Here is a 25,940-nt window from a genome sequence, read left to right as displayed (position 1 = left end):
AGGTCTTTGAATCTGGACCCTTATGATGAGATTCCATTTACTACTGTGGGTGATTCAGCCTTTCCCAACCACTTCTGGTTTCTAAAGCCATACAAAGAGGGAACAAGGGTAACTAACCAAAGGTATTTTAACAGGAGACTTTGCTCTGCCAGAGTAGTCTCTGAACATGCCTATGGAATGTTGAAAGGGCGGTGGAGAATTCTCTACAAAAAACAGATTACCATTTAGACAACATTTCCCCCATCATTATGACTTGCATTGTTCTTCATAATCTCTGTATCCACTGAAGTGATTCCTGCAACCCCAGGTGGAGGCTTCAGGTCATTGAGCTCAATCTGATTAGAAATGGAGATCCCCCAGCTGAAGATGGAAATACAACAACAGAAGCCATTGGCAATTGGTTGTGGGATAACAGAGGGGAAAGAAATGCAGTTCCTTGATTTTGTAGATCAAACTAATACCACAGGCAAAAATTGAGAAACTGAACTTTACTTGAAGCCAAGAAGATTTGATGGCAAACAGGTTATACAATGTTAATAAATTTAAGTTTGAAATTAAGCATTCTTAAAACGTATTGTAATCTTCACAGTTGATCCCTGATAAGAAACAATGTTTATTTATATATAAGGTATTAACTTGACAGTTTGCTTGCCTTTAATCCATTTGTGTTACTCCAATTTCAACTTAAGGTGGCTCAAAAGAGTTTCCAGCACTTATATTTGGATGGGTCGTTATAACCACTCTTTATCACTTGATGCTATAATCATGGTATCAAAAAACTGCCCAATCATTGGTGAACACGTTGTTATCATTTTCGTGGCACAATAGGTGACCATAGCAACAGTATGACCTCCTAAAAACACCCTTAATTACTGCTTTAGGGGCTTATAATTCAAAAACGGCACGGTGCAATTTTTTATATTATCAAGTTTTGATAAGCATGATAAGACGAAACTTTTGCCAAATTTGAAAAAAATTCTGTACATGGGGTTCAGATCCACCTTAAATTTTTGAAAAATTAAGGTGGCTCTGAACCCTAAGTACAGAATTTTTTTAAACTTTGCCAAAAGTGGCGTCTTATCATGCTTATCAAAACTTGATAATATAAAAAAATTGCACCGTGCCGTTTTTGAATCATAAACCCTTAAAGCTATAATTAAGGGTGTTTTTAGGAGGTCATACTGTTGCTATGGTAACCTATTGTGTCACGAAAATGATAACAACGTGTTCACCAATGATTGGGCAGCTTTTAGGTACCATGATTGTAGCATCAAGTGATGAAGAGTGGTTATAACAACCCATCAAAATCTAAGTGTTGGAAACCGTTTAGAGCCACCTTAAGTCAGGTAATGTGGAGTAAGGTGTACTGCTAAAGCAAAAGTAAACAACCAGACAAACTGTAAACATGAGTAGCCCCTTAAGTAGCCTCTACCTAATACCAGGTCATGGATGATTGATCATTCCTGCTAACCATGGCTAAAATGTGGCTTTCTTGGCTAACACTGGCCACTTGATGAGTTGGAGGAGTATGGCCATATGGCATTGAGTTGTAATACTGAAGAGGTGCAATAGGCTGGACAGGCATTGTTCGTTGTTGAGGATGCTGTTGTACTCCTTGGGATGGAAGATTTGAATATTTCATGATGATTTCAAGCATCTTCAGCTCATGTTGCCTATTCAATTCAGTTTGCTCTTTCTGAAAAGCGAGAAATTCAGCAAGCCTTTCTTTGTCTGCTTCCATCATCCTTTCAGAACGTTTTTGCTGTGACTCTCCAAGAGTGTGAAAACTCTTTGCAATCTCTTTTATGGCCTGGGACTGACTTCTTACTCATTTTCTTGCGATCTAATGGTTATACGTCCAATGCATTTTTTAAAGCTTTCCTTTTTGCACCTTCGGTTCCACTCTCACTTGTTGAAGTTAAATCAGCCTCACCATCCTCTTCCTGGTAACTACTATGACTTGTATCTGTCTACTCTTCGTTGCTGCCTGCATATGAATCCGCATCGGACAAAACATCACTTGCTTTCAAGGCAATTTCCAAATTACCATGAATGCCAGAAAAATTGGATTAATGATTTTGTACCACTCTGGCTCTTGAATTGGAGACTTGCCACTACCTTTCTTGATGCGATCAGTGTATCCACACCATTGATCTTTCATCCACTTAAACTTGACTCGAAGCCTTTCAACATCAACTCTCAAAGGAGGTAAATCCTTGTTCGATTTAGACCCATGACATTCTCGTTCATTTTCTTCTTTAAATTCTTGTGAAGACATGTGTTTCTCAAAGGCCTTTTTTATATCCTTCAAGACACTTTAATTTGTGGTCTTCTTCAACGCAAGCGTGTCTAGTTTTTAACCAAACTCGTGTTTCTCGTCTGCCAGTGTTGTGTATTAGATCCAGATCCCCTCCCGGTGTAATATATTAGAACCCAGATCCTCTCGGTTGTAGGGTCGTGCACAAGCTGTCATGGCAGAATAAAGTTATCGTTGTTGTTTGGTTCAATCCGGTTAAATCCTTTCCTAGCACCGACTAGTTCGGGACACAACAGCCAGGACTAAGGCAAAGTACTTCAGCTCTGTTTCTGTCCATTGTCAATTTTGCAGTTTCGCACTTGCCTTATCACTTGTGTCTGCCATGTTGTTTTCTTTGCATACAACCACTGGTTCTTTCATAACACAGTCTATTTTTTTACGTTCTTCGTCTAATGCCTGTCTTTACACACACAGACAAGTTATGCGTCCAGACGAACTATCTTTCGTAATGCGTCATTCAAGACGCATAACCAAGGATAGTTTGTCTTGATGCATAATTCGTCTCGTGCCTGTCTTCATACTGGAGAGGCATAACCAGACAAAGTACAAATGTTTGCCCAAGCTCATCCAGACGCATAATGCATCTCTAGTATAAAAACGGCAAATGTTTAGATTTTGTAAGCATTACATTTCTCCAGTATGTAAACTGGGCAAATGCTTTGTGTCATAGTTTCTCACAAATTAAAGTGAGAATGATGTATAAACTTTTGTGTTGTCATTTTATTCTACTGAGTCATAGGAATTTGCAAACTTCATGGTAAACCTTAGTAAAGGAGAGAAATCTTGGCTTTATTATATCTTTATACCAGTCAGGTGTTATGCGTTACATTACAAATAAGTATGGTTTTTTCACCTCTTACCGGTAATTTGTTATTTTCATGATTTAGTTCTCAAAATTTAACATTTGTTCGCAAAGCTTTAAAGTGCCACTAACCCCCCAAATTTTTTTTCGCTAATTTTCCTTTTTCTCCTGATCACCACTGCAAAAAAATAATTGTTGTAGCTATTTTCACTAATTTTGTATGAATTTTTGATTTATTTTTTTGTAAAAAAAATACCTCTTAGTCGGCACATCAGGTATGTTATGGATGGGTCAATGGATGAATGAGTCACACCAATCAGATTGGATCTACTATAAACAGCCAATCAAATTTCTTGTTGTAAAGGTAAATGGTAAGTGAGAAGATTTGATCCCGACACAGTTTAGAACAGCCATATTTATTCTTCTATAAAAGAGTAGGAAGTATTCATATATTGGGCTTACTTCGACATTTTCTGTGGGTTAGGCTGAGGACTTTAGTTACCGTATTTATTCGCCTATAAGCCGAGCGATTTTTGCAAAAAATTTTACTCAGTTTTGGGAATTTTTTTCCGAAAAGGGGGGTTCGGCTTATAGCTGAGAGTTTTGAATAATTTTTTTCTTCGAAGCGTCATCAACAAAGTGAAAATCATCATAGACATTTCCGATTCGGCTTATAGCCAAGTCAGTTTCAAGAAATTATAGTAAAACACAACAAAAACAAGTGATAAAATGTTGGTCATTGAACTTTTACATAATTGGTGGCTCCTAAAGGAACTGTTTGTGTGTGATAGTTATTAGCTTTCAACTAAAAGTTTACTCGCCATCAGTCTCGTCTTCGCTGTCCGTCTCGAACTCATCCTCCATTTCTTCATCATCATCGAGTTCCTGTGAGTTCTCAGAGTAGATTGCGTCGTCTTCTGTTCCGTCCATGGCATTGGAAATTCCACAGCTCTTAAAAGACTTCTTTACCATCTCCTCTGGAATCTCTTGCCATGCTTCTTTAATCCACTGAAGGACAAGGTTTCTAGTTGGCGCCTTCTTCTTTCCTGCCGGGGTGAACTCAAATGGGCCGGTGATCATCCATGCCAAGTACTTTTTCCGGACATGATCTTTAAACGGCTTATTCAGGCATTTATCCAAGGGCTGCAAAACGGGGGTCAGACCTCCAGGGATGACTGCTACGTCGATGTTGCGCTGTTGGAGATCGCTTTTGACGGCATCGGTTAGGTGAGCTCTGAACGAATCCCACACTAGTAGCGACGGTTCGTTACGAGGTTTCCTCGGCAAACACTGGTAAATACACTGCTGAACACCTGGCTCATCCATCCATCCATCCTTTTTTGTGAAAGGAAACGCGGAGAGAATTAGGACGACGAGGTCTCATGGAGTCCGGACGCCTTTAAAGATGACCTTGGGAGGAAGTTTGGCCCCATCTGCAGCGACGCCAAGAGTTACGGTGAAGCTTTGCTTCTCTGCTCTGCAAGATTTAACAGGCACAGTTCTACTACCACTGAACTCTAGTGTTCGGCTTGAAGGAAGTTCAAAACATATTGGCATCTCCTCCATGTTGTAAATTTGGGACAGGGGATAATCTGTTAATCATCTGGCTGCGATGATAAACCGGTGGAACTGGACAATTTTCTCTTCTAGGTCTTCAGGTAGTCACTGGGCGAGTGTTGTTTTTGTTCGAAGGCTTACTGTGTGGTGTCGTTTCCAGTTCTGGTACCAGCCAAGGGAAGCTTTAAACAAAGGATTGGTGGACAGTTCTTTTGCCTTCAGGTGCAGCATTAATCCACTCACGGCAATACCTGTGAAAAATAGAACCATCCAGGATAAATAAATGTTCAAGCAATCGAAGTGATCGAAGTGAAGTGTTCTGTTTACTTTGCGTTGACAGGCATTGTTAATTTGCTATGACAGTTTCTAAATCTGGCCAATCACAAGCGTTGGTTCCCACAGGTCAACAAACAAACTCATGTGCACTCGCTCATGCGAAGAGATCGAGGGAAAACTTTTTTTGATTTCGATAATAAAAAATCAATTGAATCTACAGGAAATGTTTATCCGATTTGACATGAAGTGATGAATACTCACCTTGCTCTCTTTGGTCTGAAAACCATTCCAACATCTGCTGGTCTAGCTCCGGATACTTTGGAATGAAGCGGCCCAACGTTGTTCGTTTCGCAGACATCTTCAGCTTGCCGTTGAAAAGCTTCGCCTGGTCTCTTCTCCATTGATGAACCATCAACTTGCTAATCCCGTAATCTCGGGCGATCTCTGAGTTGTTTTCAACAGCCTCAGCTTCAGCAACAACTTTGAGCTTAAAAGCCATGTTGTAAGAAGTACGGCAATCTTTTGGAATGATGAATACAATCACGGACGATATGTAAACTGATAATTTCGGTAAGAGTTTGTTTGAGACTTAGTCTGAATGGTGAAATTCGTTATGTTCAGCTGTACTTATAGACTAGTTAGGATCAATTGATATTCACATTCTTGCTGATTCACTAGCTGTTCACAATAAACTTTTGAATATTCATTTGGTTGTGTTCATTTGTTCAAAAACCAACATATGTTTCCTGAAAGGGACGCTTCAAAGGTGAAATTTTTCTGCGAAACTTTGGTCTCGGCTTATAGCCGAGAGTTTTCCAATTTTTTTTGACAAGCTTAAGCCCATCGTCAGTTCTTTCACGTTTGGGGTCTCGGCTTATAGGCGAATAAAAATGGTACGAACAAGATGAGCCTTGAGGTTTCAAACAGTTTGTGAGTTAGTAGTATGCAAATGCAATGAGATATTTTTTATTTTTAGTTACAAAGGTAACTTGATACTTTTGTTTTTCACAAGGAGTAAATTCAATTAGAGATCACGAATCGTCGCTTCTAATTCTCAGGACATGTTTTAGAGGAAACAAGACTATTTAGATTAGGAACAGTTCTAACATTTACAATAGTAAGTGCAGCTGACGATTGTTTTGTTCTTGCTGCATGCAAATATAATGAGATAGTTTTATTTTTTAGTTACAAAGGGTAATTTGACACTCTTGTTTTTCACATGAGAGTAAATTCAATTAGAGCTGACGAATCGTCACCACTCTTTCCCACGAGATGTTTGCTATCTTTAGCTACAAGTGGTAACTTAGAACTTTTGTTTTTTTATATGGGAGTAAATTCAGTTAGAGCTGACAAGTTATCGGCTATTGTTCACAGGATATTAAACAAAAAAAAGCTTTCATTCCTGGACAGTTTTACGTCTCTGCAGTAGCAGTTTATTTTTATTTGATGGGCATTTTATGACATTCTTTTCAGTCCGATATTTTTTGAAGGTAACAAGTATCAAAACTGCTCAAATGTTCTTTGAAGACTGCGTGGCACCAAGTTAAAGTGCAATTTAATTAAATCAGACTTTCAATGTGTCAGAGAGGTTTTTTTTCTCTTTCTTTCTCTTTTCGGTGAAGTAGTGTTGTTGTGTTGTGTGAAAAGGGTAAATTTACGACTCGTATAAAATGCCAAGAGGTCTCTTAACTTGCTTATTTTTGAGCAAAAATTCCTCTTGGGGGTTGGAAGGGCTATGTGATTGGTGACTGAGGGAGTTATGCATATGCACGTGTCACACCAATTAGTGTGGGTTTTATCAAAGAACGAATCAAAGAAAAAATAAGATGGTATCTACATTAATCTGGAGACTTGTCAGATTACTGTAGTTTGTTCAGTGAAACATTTTATGGCTTACTATTTAGCTATCTTACCATTACTGATGTAACATCGAATGTACATCATAAATTCCCAGTTTCTTCCTTGCTGTACATCACAACCAAAAAAACTTGTCAAATTAACCAAATCTTTAATGTAAACAGTTCCATGAATGCTCCTATCTCTGAGACTTCACCAAAAAAAAAAACTCTTGCACGTCTTGCGTGTCTATGTTTAAAGTTTGTAAATTTGCCCTTTCCCCTGTTCACAACTGATGAATAGCGGAGAATGGGATGAGTTGGCTTCTGACATCATTTCGGGAATAACAATATTTTGTTTCTGAGAAGAATGTATGCGAACATGCGATAGTGTGTGTCAAAATCGTTGCACAATGCAAGGAAGATAGTTTATGTTGTTGGAGGCTGTAGCAATACAGGATGTGTAGAATAGAGTATTCCTCTTCATTCAATACCTTTATCTTGATGAAACTCGACTGTTCATGTAATAATAACACGCATGCTGGAGGTCGTAATCCAGCCGTGTTTCTTAATCGCCATTCAGAATACAGAATTGTTTTGTTCTTTGAGCTTTGTCTTTGAGGAACGAAATGTATCTAAATTACAAACTTAGAATGGATCAAGCATTTATAAATATATGAGGAAGGTGAAACAAGCGATTAAGATTCGGCTCTATAGCTACCGACGGAGATTGTGGTGCTGAAAGAAGAATGCGCTTGTCAGTCAATCGAAACACAGACTAATAAGTTGAGGACTCCCAGGTTATTAGCATACGTAAAATGGACATTTCATTCAAAACAACGCTGAAGTAGAAATGTATCCATGTAACTAATACTATACTGAACCTCTTTTCAAGATCTTGTTGAAGGATTTTTCATGATTTACTAGTATGCAATGTGCAAATTTGTGCAGCTTGTGTTTGTACACAGTAATTGACTATGCATACACTACTGTAGGTCGGCAATAACAAAGTGAAAAATTACCTCACCTTCGAATATTGTTTGCCGACAACTCTGCTTATCTTTTATGTTTAAACTATTTTCAATCATCGATCTGGAGAAGTAGGCAGGAGTGGACTACGACTGAATCGCATTTTAACTTGTATTTCATGGGAAATTAATGAATCTATAAATGTTTTGACACTCTGAAATCTGCACCTAATGCTAGATGATACAGTTCTTTCACTTAAAAATCTTGTCCAGTTTTGATAAAAATATGAGTCCCAAATAACCCAAAACTGTTTTGACTGCCCTTGAAGTTCAGTCAAAAATCTTTTGAATGTTTTAGCCCGGTTCCCAAAGTGACGTTACTAGTACCCTGACCCAGATCCCACTATGCACAGTCGTGAACAAAGAAATTACATGTTTAAACACCTGTAGAAACGCAGGGATTTTATCAATCGAGATAATTTTTTGCGGAAGGAATCAAGGAAACAAGTAGATTTTATTAAAGGAAAACATTTGGGGGGGGGGGGGTTAGTGGCACTTAAACCTTTTTCAAAGTTAGTTTCAAATGTGAGGTGATAACCAGTTGCCATAGATGAGAAATTTCTACTTATTACTGTCTCACCCCAAAAGTGAGAGATGATCATGCTACAGGTCCCTGCATGCTAACCACTTGTTATCTATTTGGAACTTGTTGAAAACTGAGAAAGATTTGCCGCTTTATAGTCTGTGTGCAGCCGCCCCCTCTCCTCCAAAAAATCTTTCCCTGATTTTTTTGAGGGAGGGGGCGGCTGTAAATAGGCTACAACTTTCTTTTGCAATAAAAATCATCATTTTGTTCGGTGATCTTGGATGATGTGGTATTGTCAAACTTTCATTTCAACCACTGATGCTCTGCGCTGCATCTGCATCCACGGAAATGCATAGCATGATCACACAGCTGTTTGGATCAGGATGTGGCATTTAGTAATGTTAACGCTTTGGAAAAACAATCCAAATACCAGCAGGAAGAGTGAAAGCATTTCTTTCAGCCTCATGGCAGTCAAAGAGGCCTTGGTTTTCATTTGTACCTGGATTTTCTGTGTCTGCCAACTCCACAACATCAACTGCTGCAACTACGGACGTGATGTTCTGCAAGACTGGTCACGTGAAAATACTAAAAAAGTAAACTTTCTGTTTACATGTTGTTCAATTGCAATTCTTCTCTACTGAATGGGCAAGTAAAATATCACCAGGGCAAGTATGTCATCTGGCATATTTGCCTGGCTGATGACTTGGAGAAAAAATGAATATGGATCCCTGTATCATTAAGTGACAGTTCAATTTGCCAAACTGGGAATTGCACTTAAAAATGCACATTTGCTCTGCAAGTGGGAGTATTCTTTTTCAATTTTTGAAGTATGGTTTCCAGTTTGGCAATTTAAACTTGGCATGTCATTAAAGATGTCAAACTCCTCCAAAAAATCTCTCCCTGATTTTTTTGAGGGGAGGGGGCAGCTGTAAATAGGCTGCAGCTTTCTTTCGCAATAAAAATCATCATTTTGTTCGGCCATCTTGGATGATATGGTATTGTCAAATTTTCATTTCGACCACTGATGCTCTGCACTGCATCTGCGTCCAAGGAAACTCGTGGCACAGTCACATCAGCAAAGTGACTCCATCGTGAGACAAACAAGAGAAATTTATCTATCCTAAACTTGGCATGTTGCTAATTTTTTGCAATCTGTTGAGGCACAGCCAACCATAGTGCAATTATTTCATCCCTTTTTGATTCTAAAGTAGCAAAAGCTGCAAGTTGCTTCAAACTTATTTTTAATCAACATAAGAAACATTGCACTGAATAGAGTTCTCATCAAAAGAGCTTTGGGCAAGTGACTGAAAAGAGTGACATTATTTATGCCACTTGACTGTTGGAGACTGTTACTGATGTGGCTTAATGGCTTGGAAAGGCTTTAGCAAACTGCAAACATATATTAACAAAATTGACCATACCTTGGGACTAATGATTGGAATTAATGATAATCATCTTAAAATAATTGTGTTATGTTTCAGTACTTCACATTCAGTGTGATGCTTGTGATGATAGGATGTGCTGTCTTCCTTCAGCTGAGCACAGTACACAAGTTTTCCATGCTAGCCCTCATGTCAGCTGTCTTTGTAGTCTTGATACGAGTTGTCTACAAAGATCTTTTCAATAACCATGACAAGATCCATTTTTGTTGGTGAGTATTGAGTCTTTGCATTGGCAGGTGTTGCTGGATGATTTTGGAATTGAAAAGAGGTGCTAAATAATTATTTATTCAAAGAAAAATCTGTAGGTCAATCACCATTTATTGAGAACATTGCAGCAAAAACATCCCCTCGATTTTTGGTCAGTTTGAAAGTCCACAAAAATGATTGAATTTTGGCATGTGACTTTCATTTTAAGAGTGAAACATTTTTGGGAATTTAGTTTTTGCTGCTTTGATTTGTTTTGGGGGAATAACGTGCACTCAGAATGTCCGCAATTTCCTTAACGAACAGTGATGATGATTTTTTTACATTGTTTATTTACTATCATTGAAGAGGAAAAGTAATCTAATGCTTTTTTTTTCACAAGAACGTGTTGTTGAAAAAGAATAGTAAATAAAATACATGTATTTTAAAGAGGAAAAGGATAGTTGCTGATAACCAGACATTTGGTTTTTTTGAGTACTGGCCTATTAGTGACTTGAAAGTAGATTGCTGTTTGTGGTTTGTTTACTCAAGCATTTGTAAGCTATTTGCACATTTTTTATGTCCTGTTTTTTCTTTGTTTTAGTTTTAACAGGAAAGAAAATAATCTTGGGTTTTTCTTAGGGAAATTGACATAATTATTCTTGTACCATTTCCTGTGGCTTGGACAAACCACAGTGGGAGCCCTAAACCTAAAGATGGCATGAGTGCCAAGCATATATTTACTCTTCCTTAACTGCATTAAGGATACTCTCTACATACATTGCGTTACAATATTAACAATTAATATTTTTGCAACTTACATTGTTTTGCTTACACCACTGACAATGTGATACTACAAACAGACACATGCCACACCATTTGCAAAAGAAAAAAGAAACGTACTCGCAAATATTAACAATTACAAGAGACAAAAAGGCTAAATTGTGAGTGGGATAGATAACAGTAAAAGCCTGACAAGGAACCTAAAAGTACAGCTGTAGCAAGCTTGATTTTCAGAGGCTTAAGATCAGGATAAGGAGAGTAAAATGTAGCTTGCAAGTAGGCTCACATTTGGAGCCTGCCCATAGAGTACATAGAAATCATAGTGCATGAAGTATTTTGTGCCACTTCTGCTGAAATTTATGCTAGTAATCAGTCACGATAGATATTTGTTTTTCAAGTTCTAAGTTATATTTCAGCTGTCGCGCATATTCTCTGATAGACCGAGAGATGTGTTGACCACCATTGCCATAGTCAGCAATCGTTTCAGACTGTTTGATTTTGTCCCTTTTTCCATCCCAGAGAAATTTGGAAAGGAAACCATTTATTTCTTTTAAAGATTTAAAACATGTGTGTAATGAGGACATAATATAGACCAACTAGGATGCAGCTAAAGTTTTTATAATTGTAATCTTTCCAGGAAGCGTTAATCTCTTGTTTTGCTGATTGTTAAGAATATCTTCAACTTTGTGAAACTTGTCTTCATAGTTAGTCAGGCGATCTGACTATAAGTTTACCCTCGTATTTCGTATCAAAGCTCAGTCACGTGCATTGGGCAATACTGCAGACACATAATAAAGGCTCAACCTTCTTTCCACGATGTTGATGCTAAAAATGGTGAAAGGAAAACATACGTCAAATATGTTAACAAATGGTGCCATCTTTTCTACGTTCAAACATGCAGACCTACACACCATTCGTGATAGATCTACTCTAAAAGATGGCGTAGTCAATGAGCATATATTCCAGTACGGGTAGTTCCGCCAACTCAAAATACCAAAAGAATTGAATGAGTTAGCGAAAGTCTTACTAGGACCAAAACAGAAATCAAATGAGTTATCAATGAACAGAAAATGTGGACAGAGATTTACTACAGGCAATAGAGGAACACTTATAAAAGTTTTAGATGTTGATAAAAACAAGGTGCGTTGTAATCACACTCTAGCAAACAACAACAAAGATGGCATGTTTGACTGCAAAAGTGGCTTTTGTCAGAGTGAAGATAAATGTAATTTACATTTAAATAGTAATTGTCATATTTATTTGGCCTCTATCATTTATTATGTTTTTGCTCAAAAAGATCTAGAGTACATTATCAGCTGTTATTTTTCTATTTTTGCTTTCGTCTGTGTATTATATTTGCATGGAATGTTTGCACGGTATCAAATAACATGTCAAATGAATGTGTTTCATGTGGTGTAGTCATATATTTTTTTTTAGATTTGCTGCTCTTCAGAGGTTTTAGTTTTATCAGATATAAGACCCTTTAGGAACTTGACGTTTTAGTACATGTTAGCTCGACAAGGTTCTTTGTTTTGTAATAGGGCACATTTGAGTTTCGAAGCTTTTGTGTTGCATGACATTAAATGTCGGCCCAAGAAGGCTGTTGTGTTGGTCAAAAGATGAGTTATCACTTTAGTTTGTGCTAACTGAACAGTTCTTGCACTGGACGAAGTATTAATTTCAACGTGTTGAAACTCTAGAGCAATAACTTTTCATTTCAATTGCAAAACTCAATGGCAGCTGTTTCTGTTACTTTGCATCTGCCATATTTGTGCCCCTTGCAAAGCTATATTTGGGTGAAACACTTCTCTGGATAATGCGCAAATGAAAAACTGCAAGGTTGTTTATATATCAATTATCTATCATATCCCAGATTCTTGAATTGATTTACTGAATGGTTATGATTTTTAGTTTTGATCGCATCATTTAGGAGCAATATTTGAATGACAATATCAAGTTTGTACAAAAGGTGAGGAAGAAATAGCATTCTACACAGTCAATACTGAATCTAAAATCGTTGAGTTGTAAAGAGTCTTTGGGCAAATGTCTATCTTTGTTTAGCTGTAATACATCACCAAGTGTGTACAAGAATGCAAGCTACAGAGGTTATTGTGTTACTCTGTATAATAACAGTAAAACAAATCCTTGGCCTCCTATACATAGTATTGATCCTACTCTAACAATCAAGGCACCATGCGATCAAGTTGACATAATGTACTTTGGTGAACATGCTGAAAACCAATGTGTTACTATGAATTTGAGTGCTTTGATTTACAATAAGATAAAAGGAATACATAGCTGCCCGGGCATAGCTGTAAAAAGACCTGATACAAATTTTGTACAGGGCAGGTTTATGTAATGCAAACAGAATTACCGTCAGTGATTGGAGATTGCTATATGTCTGAGAAAAATAATTTACCAGCTTAATTTAATAGTGAAGGCTGCACTGGTAATCTAAATAATTGTGATTCAATAATTGAGGGATATCAGTAGTTATAAGGGAGTTATAAGGTATTTGATTCTCATGCAAGAGATGAATATGGTAGAAGCTACCCCTCAGGTACATGTGTACTATTAGAAGTACCATCCATTCACAGCTTAGTACAGTATTTCCAGACTAGTAAGTAAGTAAGTAACAACTTTATTTACAGAGGGTAACACATAACAGTAAAAAACTGACGAACCAGTGGCCCTCTACTCACCCTCTCGGTGACAATTATGAACTCAGAGAAGTACACAAAAGCTTCACAAAAGTTTAGGCTTCAGGAGTAATCATTGTTTTATTGTGACAGTCCTGTTTCGTATGGTCCAAAATTATAAGGACCACACTCAGCAGGCAACTCATACAAAACCAAACACCTTAAGCCTTGACTGTACCATCTGCCCATTTCAAGTTTTTTTCTTGTCACATAATTTAATTTGACCCTTTCTTTGATCCTATCCAGAGAACTTCGGTTTTTTCACAGTTAACTCGCAGGCCAGGCAGTTGACCGAAACTGTCTAGCAAAGCAAAAGACCTCTCAAGTGACGCTTGTGAGCCATCTAATATCATCGTAGTGTCAGCCGCATACTGACTTAATTTACACTCAACGTTTCACATGGAGATTCCTTTCATCATGTCTCCACAAATAGCTGTAGCTAACACCTCAACACAGAGAATAAATAGGTAAGGCGAGAGTGGGCAGCCTACCTTACTCCTCTACCTAAGCCAAAGAAACCCCCCAACCATCCATTATTTATTATGCAGCTTTGGATATCAGAACAAAATAAATTAATCCAATTAATTAAAGATGAACCAAAGCCAAAATGCTGTAGCATTTTCTGCACAAAGGTCCATTCAGTAGTATGAAATGCTTTTTCGAGATCGATGAAAAGGAGCAATCCAGGAATATCTTTCAGGTGGGTATAGGGAATAACATTATTGATCAAACAAATATTTTCTGTAATAGGACAGCCTCAGAAAACCGGTCTGATTGTGATCTATTAGATCCGACAACACAAACTTTAGACGAGAAGTGATAACTTTTGATGCAATTTTGTAATCGCAGTTTAGTAAGGTTATGGGCCTCCAATTCTTCAACTCATTTAATGCTTTGTCTTTTTTCAGGATCAAAGAAATGATACTCCTCCTCTGAGTTATAGCTAGGTTTCCTTTTTGATAGCTTCTGTTAAGGGAACTTATAAGATTAGTAGATACATCTTTCCAGAAAACTTTATAAAATTCAGCAAGGAGACCGTCTGTACCAGGTGATTTACCGGATTCCATTGACTTGACAGCTTCTAGACATTCTTTTTCCGTTAAGAGACCCTCGCATTTTTCCTTATCAATTTCATTGATTTTGTGTGGGTGGTCATAGCCAAAAAATTGTTTTTCCGAATCTCCTGTTATTTTGGTACTTTTGGTTGTGTAGAGATCACTATGAAGAGAGTTACACTCTCTCTAAATATCTGAGTCATTAGTAAGATTTGTTCCATCCTTTGCCTTGATCTGCATGATTGTCTTTTTTGCAGTGGTGATTTTCTAGGTTCAGGAAATATTGTTATTTTTCCCTCCTTCTTTATACCATCTTGCTTTGGATCTAATTATGGCTCCTTTTGTTTTGTATTCAATAATTTTCTCTAATTCCTTTTTCTTCATCCTTAATTGTTCAGCAGGAGCTTCTTTGTTGTTTTTTATACAGCTCTCAAGTTGCCTTTCAAGAGCGGCTATTTCATTTTCAATATCAGCTTCCTTGGTCTTCATTTTTTTTGTTTTCGCCGTTGAGTATTTAATTGAACTATTTAATTGAAGGTCAAGTTTATGGTCCATCTCAATTATAGTGTCGGCCATATTGCGACAACTGTCACAGCTTTCATTGACTTCATTATCTTTGGTTTGTAAGCCTGATTCTTTTCTCCTGGCCCTCTTTCAACCTGTCACTGGAACTTCGTTCCCCATTAATTTTGTTCTGCCATAATTGGTGCTTTTGGCGAGTGGAGAAGTTATTAAGCCATTTTGAGCGAAAGACTCACAGACATCAAAAAATTGCGTCCGTTCACTCTGGAGGTCGGTCCCAATCTCATTGAACTGTACTTGCTTTCCTCACCTTTTGGTGAGATAAATATCTTTGATGGCATGTTTTGAAGTGAAATGAACATCTACAACCATGGACAAATTGTGTTGGAAAATGCCAAAAACATACACTCATAACCGTAATACCTAGAGAATAAGTGCCAACACCCCCATTCCCCCTTTCAATGTTGGAAAATGATAAATGAAAACTTGTGTTAGATAAAAGTGTTTTGTCAACATTGCCCAGCGGTGGGGAAGGGCAAAATGCGCATGAAATAAATTTTTCCAACCATTGTGGCCAGGGTTGTAGTTGTTTTCCAAGTGGAATAGACATAATTTAGGTTGCAGGTTTCAAGGAAAGTGAAATTGACCTTAGCATCCGAGACAAGTGAAAGAGAACAGATCTTCCAGTCTGGAAACCTAATTGATGTTTGATGTAATGTGATAGGACAGCAAACTTTATGGCCTCTGCCTTTCCCAGGAAACTTTAGGAGATTCAAATTTACTTACTGCCTCCTGCAATAAAAAGCTCACTGTACTTGATCGAACTGTAAACATGTGATCATGTTGCGCATCTTCTGCTTCCTGAGAATATTGCACAACACTCAAAAGAAAGCACATGGATGAAAATGGAGATGACACCATTCGCAAACTGACATGACAGCCCTCTCTATTTCCTATGTTGTGTTTGGAATCTTTATTTATCACCATGAAGACATGAGAGGTAACTTGGTTGCTGCAGCAATTTTGTGATACTTCGAGAGCGAAGTATTAAGCATTCAAATTTGATATGGTGCTTCCTTAAGGTGTAATTGTGTTTAAGAGAACGCAGTTCTAATCGCGTAATGCATAAAAATTCAAGATCTGTGAATGTATCTATCTATCTGGGGACACCAATTTGACCCCCCAAAAAAATTATTCAGGGGCGAGTGGTGTCATCTGTACGGTGAATTTAACTGGAAATATGGTCAAGCAGGACTCCTCTGGTCCCTGTGCAATATTACGGACTTTCGAATGTCGAGGCAGCTTAGCAGATAAGTTGTTTATTTAAAGTTCAAAGTCAGTGTTACTGGCATTTAAAAACTCTACAGCCATGTCTTCCCTAGACTCGATTTCCGCAGCTGCTGGTGATGGAGCCTATGTCTTCCCGAAATGTGTACGACTTTTCAAGGCAGCTTATTGAAGACTGTAGCGGATAAGTTGTTTATTTCAAGTTTGAAGTCAGTGTTAATGGCATTTAGAAACCTTGCAGACATGTCTTCACGAAATGTGTACAACTTTTTGTACGAGCAGAAAGCTGTAGTTTGGCTTCGTGTTGTGTACCCTCTTCTCTTTGACCAAAACCAACGCTGCTTTCTGCTGAATAAGTCAAAGGAGGAAATGTGTAATTTCACTTCACTGGCCTAGATTTCTGTGCACAAATTATGTAACATAAACCCAAGGAAAGTGTTCACATGAGAAAAAACTCCCACAGGATTTCTTTGGTACTACAACATGACCTTGATCCGTTTCATTGTTTCGGCCCTGTAGCTGTTACCCCAAAGCCAAGGTGATTTAACTGTAATTGTCCTAGTTTTGGTAATAAAAGCAGCTTGTCTTGCATAACGACGGAACAAGCATGGTTGGTGTCGATTTACACTGTCAGTATAAAACATGTACTGCGGACTGTGGACTACAGGCTGCTGACTGGGTATAAAACAAGGACTTATGTGTAAAACGCGGACTAAGCATTGTGGACTGGGTGTAAAATGCGAACTAAATGCGGCCTGCCGACTGTAGTCCATGTTTTTCACTGACTGGTCGTAATTAATATTAAATAATAAATGTATAAATGAGAACAAACCCTCTTGTATGCATGTGATTTGTGATCAATTCATTTGTTTTTGCCCCTGCTGAAGGGAGACCAATTTCACGCCTACCTAACAGCTCAGGCACAAAATGCTGTCCCTAGAACTTTTACTTTTTTAACATACCAAACCTACCAAAACTTGAACACACTCTTTAATCTACGATTACTACTAGTTGATGTTAAGGTTTGAGGAATACTTGACAACCCCTTAAGTAAAGTTCTCTCAATATTACTATGCAGGTTGCAGTTAGAGGCAGAGGGCTATGGGTACATCAAGTGGATTGATCTTTCCATTGTGATTGTTGTGATGCTGACACTAGCTTTAACTGCACATGCATACTTGGTAAGGAAGAAGATTTTAGGCAGGGCTGTAGCTAGTAACAGGCAAACCAAGGTGCTTGACAGTCATTTTTTTCACTTTAGTTGTTTATAGTTCTCACAAACACCCTAAATACCTAGGAAGAGAATTAGCTATAGACATATGGATATTTTTTCTGGCTACAGCCCTGGTAGGCTCAAAGAACACAAATTGCTGTTAGTAAATCTCTCTAACTAAAAAGTAATGAGTGGCATTTGATATAGGGCAAACATCAAAAATGCACCTTTTATATGGAACTTACTCAAATAAAGTATACATTATTCAATTTTTTGACATTGAATTTGAAAATGAAAGAGTTCAAAATAATGTAATCCACTATCACGCTCATTGCTTTATCATCTATGTACTATCACTTTTTGTGCATGAAATTAAATCGGGAATTCCATCATAAGATGATAAGTTTCCTATACCGAAGCTTATTGTTCTAGACAGATAGATTGATATTGCTATGTAATGAATTTTCAAAAGAAAACTAACAATTACTGTTTGCTGTTTCTAAACTGGATGAGACAGACTAGAACAGGCCAGTTTCATTATATTAAAATTCTAGTGTAGTCATGAGGCTTAGTGGACTCAGACAAAAGAAGCTGTTTATTTTTGACTGATCCTCAAATGTGATTTCTTTTGTTTTAGTCCCTTACCCTGGGAGCCACGTTAAATTCTAATGAGTATGTTTATCAGTGATATGGATCAACATGTATTCATTTTGCTTTATTACAGCTTTTGGTGGTGATAAAGATAAGAATATAAAGCGAATGCCAGAGCTTCTTATTAATAGTTTAAACATAATTTATTTACCAACAGCATGAGGAAATATCCAGACTTGACTTCTTATGGAAACTCCAGGTAAATTATATTAATTTACTTTTGCATCAGTCAATTCCAGCAGTGCCCATCCCACCCCCCCCCCTCCCCCGGGCATTAGCATTTTTTTTTTTTAAATTGGCGAATTCCCCAGGGTGGGGCACATAAGCTGTCCAAATGCCCCGGGGTGGGGACAAAGGAAGAGGGCAAATGCCCTGCCCCCAGGATCATCTCATTCCAACACCTCTGCAGTTTTTAATTAATCAGTAAATAAAATGGTCAACTGTGCAGTATTTTAATGCAACGGTAAGACTTCAAGGACAACAGTACGTGTTAGTTGATTCTGATTATATTTATTTCTTTATAATTATTTGTTTTTAATAGTTTGTTAGAGGATAGCTGGGATTGCAGCAGACGTGCCCCCAGCCGTGAGCAATGATAGCGCCTGTATTCGCAGGCTACTTTTTTCTGTGAAGAATCAAGACATTTTAAATGATGATGCATTGCATTTTAAGCTCGCAAGATCTGTGTTGAAGATTGCATCATTTGAATTCACAAACCTTAAGTATTTTAACTCCACTTTCATGAATTTAAAAAATGCTAGGCTAGTTTTGAATGCAAAATGTGAAATAGTCGTGTTCACGTCAGTGATTGTTTTGTGATAAACAAAATATAGTTCACCTTGTCGCTTATATTTATATGCTTACAAGTAATGAAGAAATATCTAAAATTGAGAAAACATACCTTTAAAAGCATCTGCAAGTTTCTCTAGTCCCTGACAGACAAGCCATTGTTCAACAAACGCCTTGTCTTTCCCGATGAACTCATCCATGGCACTTTCCAAAACACGTGGGGTCGCCCCGGGGTATGCCAATGCGTAGCCCCCGGGCCGTGATAAAATTGCAGATGACCCATGCCCGGGACTGACAACGTGAGCAAATGCTCTGTGGTTGCCCTGGGGGGGGGGGGGGGGGGGGGGAAGAGAGGGGGGAATGGGCACTTCTGGAATTGACTGATGCATTAATAGTTATGTTTACATTGCCATTTAGTAGACAGATTCTTCTGTCTATATAAAAGAAAACAATACCTTCCTCTCAGTAACTTACATACTCTGGGAAAAAGTTAGAATTATAAAGCATTGGATTATGGGCTGTGTCACTCTCAAGTACTTTAAAGGAGTAGGTCACTCTAAAAACTGTGTATTTTTTTCCATCGCCAATAAAAAGTTCACACTGAGTTGAGTTACTCACCGTTGTTTTAGCTTCTGAAGTGGATGCGATCCCAATGAAAAAGAAGTGAAAAGTTCGACACCGGGAGCTGCCATTTTGAAAGGATCTTGAAGGCCAGGCCACATATCCGTGACGTCATTCCGTCCGAATTGGCGCAAAGCTCAAAGGCTAAAGCTCTTCTTTTCTGTTCTAAATTCAGTTGTGAGCTAAAAAAATTCGGCCCGGGCTGTAAAACCGGAACCGAAAAGAATAGGGAAAGAGGAGTGACTTTCCTTAACTTGCCTAAAAAGAACAAAAAATTGCCAAAGAAGTGGTTCGAACAGCTACCTCGGGATGAGAGATTTTTGCCAAAAAAACTCGAAAATGTGTATGTGTGCAACAAGCATTTTGCAGACGACTGTTTCAAAACTCAATACCGATTTGAGCTTGTGGCTGGAAACACAAGAAGGAGGTCATTGAAAAAAAATGCTTTCCGACAATTTTTCAATGGAAGGCCCTTGTAAAGGCACATATTGCAAGCGAACGGCACATCGCAAGGAACGAATAGAGGTAGTTATCAGTTATACTTTTCATTTTTAAAAATATTTTTGCCTGGCAGAACTGTCGTTGACTTGATTGGGTAAATATTATTTCTGCACAAGAAATTGAAGCTCCTCGCTGGACTACAGGGCTCGAATTTGAAGAAAAAACCTTGGGGCCAGCTGGCCCCTAAGTTTTCAGGTTTGGTCGCCAACACAAGTATTTTACTCGCCAAAAATTTTCGACCCCTCAGGCAATATATTTTCACGAAAAAGACACTAAAACGGTGTGAATCACGGATCAGTTTCATGTATAATCAGTTTAACAGGGAAAATGGCTGAATGAAATTCTTTTCATCATTTACCAGTCTTACCAGTATTTATAAAAAAAAGTTTCTATGTTACAAGCTTTAATTCATTATATTTCGTAGTCTGGTGCTAGGGTTTTCGTGTTTTTGTGTTCATTGATGCATAGCGACTGCATGCGTTTTTTGGAAGTGATTTTTTAAATTTCTTAGGGTACCGTGGGAACTTCAAATGACCTGCAGATTTCTTTAAAATTACAAGTCAGACTAACCAGGTACGGTTTTCTTTTATCGAAAAAGTATTTTTTTGCTTTATAAATCTCTTGTGTGGGCCAAAATCAGCGCGTGTTTAATAATCGGCCTTGACTGCCAGGGATGAGTTAAAATACTCACAAATTTTTAAATGCTGTCTAATTTGATTTGGAATACATCGGAAGAAGTAGTTAACTGTACATCAGTCCCATCTACATATTGACAATTACCAATAACAACTCCTGCTATAGCGAAATCCAATATCCGCAAGTAAATAATATTTTGTCTGAAATGTGTTACAATTTGTTGTCAATTTTATCAACATGATTCATCATTAATTAAGGGCAGTGTTTTTGCATTCACATCATTTTTGGGAATTACAGTTGCTAATGAAAGCAAATCTACAGTGAAAAAATGAAGCTTTAATTTTACTGCATGCTTTGTCAAGTAACGAGGCGAGTAAACACAACACATGCGATACGGTAAACACACTAGCAGAGTGAATTTTCCTTCATCAGCTAATGTTTACGTATGTAAAAGTTCCATGTACTTTTTCCTTCCATCCAAAATCTATTACATATGCTTAGCTTTCCAACAATACAAATTACAATTCTCACAACAAATCTTATGTAATGATAAGGAATGTTGTCAATTTCACATTTCACCTCAAAGACGTCGATTTCACTTCGCATCTTACATGTAAAGTCACTGCGTATTTCACAAGAGTCCACATTGTCCATAAGTGTAAAGAAACCTGGCGAACACTTACGAGCAAGGGCAAAAAGTATACAAAGTTTATAAGTAAAAACACAGACTTGTGAGGTGGAAAGCATTCGCCCGATTTAAACACACTATTGAAAACTCATCAGTTTCTGTGATACCAGAACTCCCTCCACATTGAAGCGCCAGTAAAATAAAAATGGAGACAAATCAGATAAAAAGCATTATACTGGAGATTTATTTAAGCCACCAATTCAATTCTGAGAGCAATATACAATTAAAAATAAACTTCCTCATCTGCTAACTGCGTCCATTGCAATTGTACTGCAAAATGTACCTTCCATCTTGGTGACCTACTCCGGCTGTTCTCGGCAACAAACACATTCTCTTTGCGTTGGCATGGTTGCACATTTCTCACAAGTACAACACAGCACATTTTCCAACAAATCGTTCCATTCAACTTGATTATCATCATCCCCTGAATCACTAGCACATTCTAGCTTCAAGCGCAGCCATACTAAAGCTCAAACAAACAAACATATTCTCGGACGGAATGATGTCACGGACATGCGGCCTGGCCTTCAAGATCCTTTCAAAATGGCGGCTCCCGGTGTCGAACTTTTCACTTCTTTTTCATTAGGATCGCATCCACTTCAGAAGCTAAAACAACGGTGAGTAACTCAACTCAATGTGAACTAGTTTTTGGTGATGGAAAAAAATACACGGTTTTTGGAGTGACCTACTCCTTTAAGGCCTGGGTCAAAGGCGTTTGCTGGTAAAAATACAGCTGAACCCCGCTATTTTGAATCCTCAGGGGAAACTAAAAATAGTTTGAAATAGCAGGGGTTTGAAAAGACCAGATCGGTGTCAAGTATGATGATAATAAAAACTCAGCCTTTATTTGAAAATGTAACATATCTTCAGCGAGATTAAATCTCGCTGAAGAGAAATCTTAACATTAACAATAGCACTGTGTACTGCAGTGCTACAGGGTTTATTTCTTTGAGCAACTTGGGCTGGGATAAAGTGTCACACTTCATATAGATGATATAGTGCATTTTTATTAATTCTACAGTACAACTTTCTTCACTTGTTAAGTAGGAACACAAACTACACAATTGTTTGGCGCTCAGTGGGACTGAGATTGTTGGGTGTTGGGAATAAAATAGGGGTGGCAGCAACACACCCCACACATAATGGATGAGCCAACAAGTGTGGTGCATGCCACACCTAGTGATAGCGATAATACTAGGGGACGAGTGAACGAGTGTGATGCATGCTAAACCCAGCTGGTAACTAAAAGCTAAGGTGGGGTAAGGGTCCCACCCAGCCTGCTACATGCGTCACTAAGGTGTGTCAGGTGTGCACCCATATCAACTCCCAAATATTGCCTTTTTAACGCAATATAAAGCTAAGTAGTTGGAGCGGTGCAAAGTCCTTGCTGGGGGTTCCAGATGCTCTGTCCTGTGGCGCTAGCAGTGGCTAGTAGACTAGGTATTCTCTGAAGAATGGACGGTGGTTCTGATGTAGAGTGTAAAGCAGTTGCTAGACCAGTTGAGAGCAGTTGCCAGAGAGGTAAACCTGCCTCTTCTGTCATCTCAGCAGCCCCAATCCTGAAGCTGTCAGAAACATAGAGTTCCATTGGAACATCCAGATGGTGAAGAAGGAGGCAGAGGTTGGATGTAACCTTTGCTCTACTCAGGTAGAGCAAAGCAATACACAGAGTAGTGTTGCATCAATGGATGGATAGAGAGACAAGTACTTGTGAATTGCTCGTGCTGCACAGACCGAGCATCCAGATGGAGGTAACAAAAGGGAGCAGCCTTGACAATATGGATCTGTCTTGGAAGACTTCAGTTGTAGAGTTATGCAGACATAGAATGTAAAGGAAATGTCTGATCAACTGAGGTGCACCAGCAGGTTAAACTGGATTGTGGACGGTGAGGTAAACTCGCTGGAGCAGAGAAAACCGTAGATAGCCATTGTGAAGGTACACCAGAACATTAGTTTATTGTGAGGGTGGATGTCAAGGGCTCGAGCTAACTTGATTTGATGGAGGAATACCACCATGATGGGAAGGCACATAGGGAGGAAATGTCCATGCTGGGTTTGGTGCCATGCAGGAGGAGGTGAAGTAAGAGAGCCTCCTGATAGGGGTCCATCAAACTGTTTTCAATGTGTTCAAAATGAATCCCAGCCATGTACAATTTTATGGTTGTATAACTGACTTGACCACCCAGATAAGCGGCACAATCACAAAGAGTGGTCTCAGTGGCAGGGAAGCTTTTCACCGTTTGGTGGTGCAGAAGTTGGTGTACGTGCAAATACCAGCCCAGTGTATGTGGCAGGTGGAGGTTGTAATGGCGTGGGACTGCACAAAGGCTAATTGATGTTCCAGAGGGTCACTGCTGATGTGGGAATGGGCATCAGTGTTGCATCTACTATTAGAACTAGTTGACAGAACTTTGCCATCTGCAAATGGGATAAAGAGTTAGCAATGGAGTTGTCAGTACCAGTAATGTGGGAGACAAGGAGTTGAAAATTGTGAGATGCAGTGCTGAAAAAAACAACTGGCACCCGTTTTATGAAGCTTGATTTAGCGTAGAGATTTTGGTAGAGCTCTATGACTCTACGCTTTCGTCACCAGTCTCCTACATGTTGGAAAGATACATTACCTCCTACTTCATAGCTTTCACCGTAGTTGTTGTTAGTTATTATGGTTACTTGCCTATTTTGTATCATTTGATTTCAACTTGTAGCATATTCCTCGCATATATCTCATATATATTAATTGTTATTACGGTTTACAGTGTTTTAATCGTTTTCAATTTAAAATTCTGTATTCAGTTTACCCTCTACCATCTACGCTCTACACTCTACGGTTCTATATACGGGCATAGAGGCTTACAGTTATTGTAGCAAACATTAAAGTGCATGGGGAATGTTTATGTTATTATGGTGTATAGTATTTTAGTTATCTTTTTAATGTACAATTCTGTATTGAGTTTACCCTCTGCGCTCTATGCTATATGCTCTACATTCTACTCTCTACGTTCTACTTGCTACTCTTTCCAATCTACTCTCTACAATCTACCATCTACCTTTAAGTCCATCTATGCTCCATGTTCTACCAGCTACTCTCTTTGATCTATGCTCTACACTCTACGATGTACCATCTACCCTCTCAGCCCATCTACGCTCTACTCTACGTTCTACCAGCTACTCGCTCTACGTGCTACGATATACCATCTATTCTATAAGCCCATCATCGCTCTACTCTCTACCTTCTTCCAGCTACTCTCTTCGATCTATGCTCTACACTCTACGATCTACCCTCTAAGTCCATCTGCTTGGAAGGTTATTGGAATTTTTTAATTTTTTTTTCAATTTTTTAATTTTTAATGAAGAGAGTGACAAAATAAAAAAAATTAAAAAAGATTAAAACATTAAAAAAAGGCTTTTTAAGCGATGACGTATTGTGTGACGTCATGGCTTTATGCTGGCATGCACACATTCCTTTGGATAGTGATTTCGCATAGCTTGTCGCGCTTATGTCCATGCGCTCATGTCGCGCACAATTTATCCCCCTGTGGAAGCGAAATGCACTCTGGGAGTTCCTTTGCTGCTTTCCTTTGCTGTTTGTAGGTTCAGCGGAGTGCTTTTAATTGTAGCTTTTAAAAGAAGATTTAGGGGTGGATTTTGGTTTAAACAGTATCGGATAAATTTGCGTTCACAGGCAAACTCATAGTAAGAACATATCCTCCATACATACAAGTTTAGATAGACAAGTAAGTCGCACAGGTGATAGATGAAGGCTTTGCAGCTTTCCTTTGCTGTTTGTAGGATCAGCAGACTGCTTTTAAGCGATATGACAAGTATACAGTTAAAACAACAAATTAATTTCCGGTGAGGTGATTAGTGTTGCCAAATACTTTTAAAGATAATAAGGTGTCAATTTCAGAGAGAGTAACATTCCTTTGTGGGTTTCCTTTGCAGTTTTCCTTTGTTGTTTGTAGGATCAGGGGAGTGCTTTTAATTTCAGCTTTTAAACGAAGATTTGGCGGTGGATTTTGGTTTATACAGTGTCGGATAAATATTATTTGCGCTCACGGGCAAACTCATAATAACATATCTTCGATACATACAATTTTAGATAGACAAGCGGGTCGCACATGCAATATGACAAGTCAAGAGAAAATGATTTTCTCTTGGACAAATATATGCTTAAAACAACAAATTAATTTCTGGTGAGGTAATTAGCTTTGCCTAATATCTATAAAGATAATAAGGTGTTGATTTCAGAGAGAGGAACTTTTCAGCGGAGTGCTTTTTATTTGGTTTGGTACATTTCGCTGACCCCTAGCACATGGACTAACAAGTTGGACCTGGTACATGAACTACTTGAATGAACCACCAATGGACTACCCTAAATGTAAACCCGTAAAATTTCCAACCCAAAAGGTTAAGAATCAGTTTGTCTGCTCATGTTCCAATCTTCTAGGAACAATTTTTAAACGTCATTGCTTCTGCATGCATTGCGTGCCGTTTATTTTTGTTTGGAAGGGTCCCAAAGAAATCCTATT

The 25,940-nt window shown here is 38.3% G+C and overlaps 1 protein-coding gene across 4 annotated transcripts in view; it reads left to right on the top strand.

The window, feature by feature from the left end:
- Positions 1-25,940, top strand: part of LOC145487498 (adenylate cyclase type 5-like) — a 219,901-nt gene that overhangs the window by 158,460 nt on the left and 35,501 nt on the right. For all 4 annotated transcript variants that reach the window (XM_081466304.1, XM_081466303.1, XM_081466302.1 and 1 more), the window contains 3 exons: positions 9,823-9,992; positions 17,391-17,493; positions 18,334-18,375. In XM_081466304.1, the coding sequence (XP_081322430.1) occupies positions 9,823-9,992; positions 17,391-17,493; positions 18,334-18,375 (315 nt within the window). The remainder of the gene's footprint in view (positions 1-9,822; positions 9,993-17,390; positions 17,494-18,333; positions 18,376-25,940) is intronic.

Source organism: Orbicella franksi, chromosome 5 (genome assembly GCF_964199315.1).
Source record: "Orbicella franksi chromosome 5, jaOrbFran1.1, whole genome shotgun sequence".
Taxonomy (NCBI): Eukaryota; Metazoa; Cnidaria; class Anthozoa; order Scleractinia; family Merulinidae; genus Orbicella; species Orbicella franksi.
The sequence above is the reverse complement of the archived record's forward strand: the minus strand, read 5'-3'. Positions and strand labels throughout refer to the sequence as shown.